Below are 6,839 nucleotides of genomic sequence, written 5' to 3' on the forward strand. Positions count from 1 at the left end.
AGCCTGTAGCCATGCACGGGGTGGTTGTGGCCCAAGGGCAGGACCTGGCACTTGCCCTTGTTGAAGCTCATCCCGTTAACGTTGGCCACCGACCCAATCTATCCAGGTCTCTCTGCAGAGCCTCCCTGTCCTCATGCAGACTGACTCTCCCACTTCACTTGGTGTCATCTGTGAACTTACTGCTGATACACTCCGTGCCCTTATCAAGGTCAATACAGGCTCTTTCAAGACACTGATCTATCGAGATCTGGGGGGGCTTTGCCTTTACAAGAGCTGCTAACACATGGCCCTCGCTAACACAGAGCAATGCCAGGGTCTCTGGTTTGCAGACGATCCCCTTGCTGCCCGCAGTGAGATGAAGCATCACGGCTGCACACAAGACTGGGGAGGGGAGCAGCTCCCCCCTCACTCACCAGCTGAGCGTCCTGAACCAGGGCAGGTCATACGAGTGGTACACGTTATAGCCAATTGTGATAATCTCGTGGAAACATTTGATCTGGACACACATCACCTGCACAAAAACACATCTGGAAGCTGTAATACAGGTTGGTTAAACATCTCTCTTCAAGGAGAGAAAAAACAGAGCAGAGCAAAGGATACTTTAGCAGTCGCTGTCAGTCTGGCAGGAGTCTCTAATCCAACATGGGAAAGTCATTGTGTAGGTTTTCCCTCCCATTTCTTCTGCAGGAGGTTTCTAAACAACCCCATGTATTAGTTTTAATTGCAGCCAAATGCTGACCACCAGGGCAGAGAGTTACAGACTCCTCCTAGGTTTCCTCCATGGAGAGAGAAATCCAGCAAGCTGAATATGGATCTCTAAAATATAAGGCTCTGAGCTGCCCACCCCAGCAGTGGTCCCAGCAACCTTCCCCTCTATGGCTGTGAACATCAGGGCACTTCTCTGGACTTACTATTGTCATTAAGACCATGGGTCCCAAGTAGATGATGATGAAGAAGAAGGTGATCATTGCCAGCGTGAGGATGCCTCTTACCCACCAATTCTTCCATCTAGGCCATAAAGAAGGAAAAAAGTTAGAGAAACTTGAAACAAAACCAGGAAGCAGGACAGCACTTCTGCTCTCTGCACATCACAGGAAGGAAACTGAGCCCTGGAAACCCCAAGTTTCCTTTTAGTGCTGCAGAGTGACCTTGATCTAGTGATGAAGGTCTGGTTGCAGCAGCTGCAAGGCTATGGTTCAGCTCAGCCTTCCCTGCTATGAACCTCAATAAATGCAGAAAGCATTAGCCAGCTCCAAGGGCACTGAAACAGGACAGGAGAGCATCTGTTCCTGTTCTGCTACAGGTTTCCGAAACCCTGGACAAGTAGTAAGTTGTTATTAATAAGTTCAGATAAAACGGGGACTATTATCCCTCTCTGCACTCCCTTTCAAGAGGAAACATGGGCCCTGGAGTGTTGTAACCTCACTAGTCTCCTACAGATCCTGCCTTGAGCCCCTCCCATCTCACAGCACACCCAGCAGAGACACTTTCTGTGATATGTTTTCCCCCCAAAGCAGTCTGTAGAGAGCATTCCCAGTTTGCTCTTAAACCTTGTCCCTACCAGCCTGCTTTTCTCACGCATTCCTGCAGAAGTAGGTCACACCAGTGGTTAAAACCACCGCAGCTGAAGTGCTGTCAAAGCTAAACACTTCTGCCTCTGTTCACCTGCCAAGAGCAAGCAGGCAGCAAAGCAGCAGCACCCCTCTGCCACCCATCTTCTCCCACGCACAGCCCTGAGCGCTGCACTGTGCTCTCAGCACCCTCATCTTCTGCTTCCTGTGGCCTCGGGGGCACCTTCCTGCTGCACACCACGGAGGGAGAGCGCAGCGCTTCTGAGAGCTGCTTATTCAGCTTCCAGCAGCCACCGCCATGCTGCTGGGCCTGGGAAAACCACAGTGAAGGTGCAGGGGCCCTGGCACCAGAGGGAAACGATGCTCAGGGAGTGCTACCTTGAGGACAGGTTGGAGAGAGCTCTGTTCAGGACCTCTGGAGTGTCATCTGATGTCGGCACAGGGGCTGATCCTCCAAATTCAGATCTGCTTTCACTGTCTGACGCTGTCTCTGCATCCAGCTTGTTCTCGGACTCTGACTCCTGCAAGTTAAAGAGAGACAAAGAGCTTTACTAGACGCAATGCCCACTGGATGTAACACTTATCACAACTCTGCTTCTGCATGAAAAGAGAAGAAAATATTTCAGGTATGACATGAGGTTATACCCATGAGAAACAACATCAAGTGTTTTAGGTGACATACACAGTGAGTTTTACTCTCCGTCAGCTTCAGCAGCAGCCACAGAAAAGGATCTGTTCCCTCTGAACAGCTACAGATGCCTCACTGTTGATTAATACGTATCTCCACGTCCAGCAAATGCTTAAGGGACACGGGCTCGTTAGCAGGAATTTTTACAAGGTCTCCCAGTCCCCAGGCAGATCTCCAAGTATGCCACACTGCCCAAATCAGACAGAAAGGCCTCCAAGTAGACAGGCTCAAGGCTTCCAGACAGACTTTTGAAGTGCTGACTTTACATGCGGGCACTAAAAATAACACCGAGCCCATCTTCAAACAGCTAAAGAGGAAGAGCACAGCTTATCGCTCAGGCCCAACCATCCTCTCTGGCCACAGGAGAAACCTGATGTACTGGAAAGAAATACATGTGCTGTCCCCGCCCCTCGCTTAGCTCAGAGCAAAGTCCTGTGTTTAGGGGGTAAATAAATACAGGCGAAGCAGGAGGTTACTGAAGGCTCTGCAACAGGCCAGTGGTGGAAAAAGGATTATAAATGTCCTCCTGGCTCCCAGGCAGTCCCATGTCCTCTCCCAGCAGCATTCTTTCTTCCAGCCCAGCTCCTGAATAGAGGACGAATCCAAACTTCCACGTTTTGCCCTTCATTTCAGCAGCAGAGCTTCATCCTGCCCCTCAGTCCTTGAAGCAAGGAAGGAAAAGGCCTCTCTCCCTGGGGAGCACTCATGTCTCAGGCATTTCACCTCAGACCATGCACTATTTTAAAACCCCCGGAAAAGAGAGCGTGTTTGCAGGAAAAGCAAGGAGGGACACGAGCTGATAGACGCTGGGAGCTCTGCAAACCAAGTGACTTCACCCTTCTGGGCTCCCAGGCAGCGCTGCCCCGTGCTGGGAGAGCAGGGACCCCCACCAAAACAAGCATCTGCCGGGACTGGTGGGGTGTAACCAAATCCAGGAGTATCTGCAGTCCGCTAGAGCAGTAAGCCTGGAGAGGTCCCTTATTTAAGGCAGGAAGAGATAATTACTCCCCAAGCTAACGTATCAATGGCTGCAGGCCAGGTTCTTAAAACAGACCAGGACAACTAGACACCGTCAGGTGGAGGCAGCTAAAAATACGACGGTGTTGTCAGAGATGACTTCCGGGGACGAGCGAAGCACCAGCCATCACGCCAGCCACACCTCGTGTCGCCTCCTCCTCGCCTTGCTTCACGCTCACTTCTTTCTGTACCCATCGGCAGGGAAGGAAGAGGAACCCAAAAGTAACCACCTTTGCCAGCGCTCACGTGGGTCTGGCGAGCTGATAAAGAAATGCAACTTGGCTTTTTTTTTTTACAGCTGGTTTTTACGTGACTTGTAAAACCTGCTTGTTCCTTGGACTTCAGGGAGATTTAGTGCCATTTAGCTGGGAACAGCCAACAGATCAAATCCATAAGGCAGCTGCAAATGGCAGCAGGCAAAAAGACTGGAAATGATAAAACTCCTTGAAGACCATGAGTTTGGCATCCCATAGCACAGCACAGGTCAGGGGCCCTGTCCTCGAGCAGGGTTTGGGAAATGCATGTAGCGCTACATTTAGCTCCAGTCGATGTTTCCCATTGCAATGCTTTCTCTATGCTTTCTCAAAGAAAAGGATTCTCTGAAGAATTCTCCTGTGAGCAATCTAAACAGAGAGAAGCTTCAGCTCTAGCCTGACCAAACTCAAGTTTCTCCTTCTGGTCTTCTAGATTCCGTTCAGGAAATGGGGGGGTTCTCTTGTTGCATATTTCTAAAGACAAAAAATTAATGTGACTGATTCAAATCAAATGGGCAAGGAAGTGTTCAGGTACTTAGGGCAATCACTATCATCTGTACAGGCTACAATCAAAAACCTCAGGCGGCTTTCTAATGCAGTCCAGGTATCCATCATCTCATGCAAGTCCCAGGCTCGCCAGCCATGCGATAAAAGGACCAAGCATTGAAACGAGGGAGCAGCTCCACGGCAGCAGCCCTGCGTTTTACTCCCCAAAGCGCTAACGTTGCGGGGCTAAGTGCAAAGCCGGCAAATTACTCTTTGCCTGTAGCCCAGAGGATCTGAAGTTTCACAAAGTGCTCAGGGACCAAAAGAAAGGGAAAGGGTGCTGATGCCTTCCTCCCTTCTACTCCTGGCCAAGAACATGAAGGATGAAAGCAACTGTATAGCTCAAGAGACAGAGGAATTTGATGTTGCAATCAAGCTGCTGGAACAGGCAGTCCCGACCTCTGCCACAGCCCAGCCAATGATTTCTTGCACTGACATGGATGGTACAGCTAAACTGACGTAAAGCACATCACCGGTTACCTGCTCCACCGATTTCAGTGCAACGCCAAGTCAAACCTTGTGCTGAAAAGTGTTTTGGTCTCCAAGAGCAGGAGGAAAACCTCACGGGCTCAGTCCAACAGCGCAGGCATCCCGCTGTTCCCCACTTCATCCTCAGCAGCGGGAAGAGGAGACGTTGTGCGCAGACACGCAATGCCCACAGCTCCAACCAGCATCGCCACTTTATGTCCGGAGAGTACAAAAAAGGCACCCAAGAGGTTTGTCAAGATAAAGGGATGTTGTTAGGGTTCAACATTAAATGTAAGACCCATTCCTGCTACAGGTCTTGCTTGCTCAATTTAAGCCTGATGAGAGGTGGAAGAAAACATTTTCCCTGATGGAAGAAACGGCCAGTCAAAGTGAGGGCTAACGTACATGTCAACATCCTCACTTTGAAACCAGCCGAGCAGCGCCGGGAATCAGCTCTTCCTCCTTAGATCTCTAACTGAAACAGAGTGTTGAGATTATATAGGACATTGTGCCAGATATAGGCTATGGAGAGGACTCAGTAATTGACACTATTTTTATACATTTTATGCAAATTGCAACCATCAGCCTACAAACCACCAGTTTAAGCAGCTGAGCGAGATGCTAAATAACTTGTTTAAGCCTGAGTGTGATGCACCCTGGTCTGGGCTACTTAATCCAGCTGTGGCATTGCCTTGGTAACACCCTCCCACACGTTTCCAGTGCTACCTCACCGGTCCTCCAGCCGAGCCAGACAGATCCATCCCCGAAGGATAATCACCGGAGAGCAACGCTCTCCACAAAGCAGCCCGCAGCAGCAAGCACTGAGGGCAAACAGGCACATGCGCCGGTGAGCGATGCTCGCCGAGGGCTATCGCCGGTGCAGATTTAAGCTCATCACAGAGTCAGTGCTTCTGCAAAGAGCTTGTGAAGCCAAGGGGCAGGTTTGGGCTATGTTAAGCCACGGACTGCAAAGTGTGTCCCGCAGTGCCAGTACAAAGAGCGTTTCAGGGAAGCTGGGTCTAATGGATGGTATTCTGTCACCAATTCTGCTGCTCACCTAAGAAACACCAGGTTTCTGATGCCTCTTCTGTGCTGTTTTCTCCTATTTTCTGTTCTTGAAACAAAAGCCTGGAGAGACTCAGACTCACAGTAAGTTAACCCAGAAATCATGACTTGAGTCCTTACCCAGCTGCTGGACCAAACTCTCTCCTTTATCTTCCCACAGACCTAATTTCTGCCTTTCTTTTGGTTGTTGCTTAGGTTCTTCCCAAAATCGAAGATATTTAGCCACAGGCTGATTCTCACACCCGAACCAGCTGTGACTTGGAGGTAGCAACTAACACGTCCTGACACTGGTACCCAAAAGCTTGGCTCTTGCACCAAGGTCTGACTGAACCAGAAGCTGCCCAGACAAACGAAAACACCCCATCACCTTTCAGCAATCCCACCCCTCCCACTGGTGCTCCCGCACTGGGGCAACAGCTGCCTCCAGCTGTATCTATTCCATATTCTCTCACCACACCTCCCGCTCACCGATTTTCCTGCTAGTTCAGTTGCTGATACCCCCTCTGCCTCCCTCCTCCCTTCAGGACAGCTGAGCACGCAGTGCAGACGTGGGTCAGGATGTCAGAAATCTACGTGCATGATGCGGAACCAAGCAACAATTAAGACCCCTTAGTAAGAGCAAAACAAACTTTCCCTCCACTTATCTTGGAATCTAGCTTTGTTTTTCCTTTTCTTTTACAGGGTAAGCATTAAGTCTATTAAAATACAGTCAGGTGCAGTAGCTTTAACTGCCTTTTGTTACCAACATGCAGTTATTAAATTGAAGGGCTGTTTTGTGCAAATCTGCCTGTCCAGCACCATAGGCAAGCCCCGTGCGGCTCCTTCAATTTGTCATCTCGGTATCGAAGGCTTCATAAAGAATCGAGGGAGTAAGTAATGCAGGAATAAAATCAAAATAGCAATGTACATTTTATCCTAACTTACTCATTTCTACAGAAGTCATGATAAGAAGAAACCCCACAGATCTCTGTGAGGGCTGTTTCTCCAGACTGGTTAACCAGAGTAAGACGGAGAAAAGAAGCCAGATACCTACTTCCTTGTTATATTTGTGCAATCAGTAGATCTAAGCAACATTTGTGAACAATATTTTATCACCCTAAAGAAAGATACACGGAGAAATGAGTTGTCTTAGCTGTCTTTAAACAACTTAACTCCTGCAAGCATGTGCTAAGAAATTTGTGCTCACGCTTTACATGGCTTTCTCGCAGCGGAAGCTGTGAGCGCTTGAAG

At 49.3% G+C, this 6,839-nt stretch overlaps 1 protein-coding gene across 1 annotated transcript in view; it reads right to left on the bottom strand.

Moving 5' to 3' along the window:
- CDS2 (CDP-diacylglycerol synthase 2) overlaps window positions 1-2,095 on the bottom strand; it is a 13,694-nt gene extending 11,599 nt beyond the window's left edge. Inside the window, exons 1-3 of the mRNA XM_026863084.1 lie at window positions 1,950-2,095; window positions 912-1,008; window positions 414-511 (exon numbers count right to left, since the gene is read on the bottom strand). Coding sequence (XP_026718885.1) covers window positions 414-511; window positions 912-968 — 155 coding nt within the window. The 5' untranslated portion in view covers window positions 969-1,008; window positions 1,950-2,095. The remainder of the gene's footprint in view (window positions 1-413; window positions 512-911; window positions 1,009-1,949) is intronic.
- Between the last annotated feature and the right edge of the window lie 4,744 nt (window positions 2,096-6,839).

The sequence above is a fragment of the Athene cunicularia genome (assembly GCF_003259725.1).
Source record: "Athene cunicularia isolate RWA chromosome 22 unlocalized genomic scaffold, athCun1 chr22_part1, whole genome shotgun sequence".
In the NCBI taxonomy this organism is placed as follows: domain Eukaryota; kingdom Metazoa; phylum Chordata; class Aves; order Strigiformes; family Strigidae; genus Athene; species Athene cunicularia.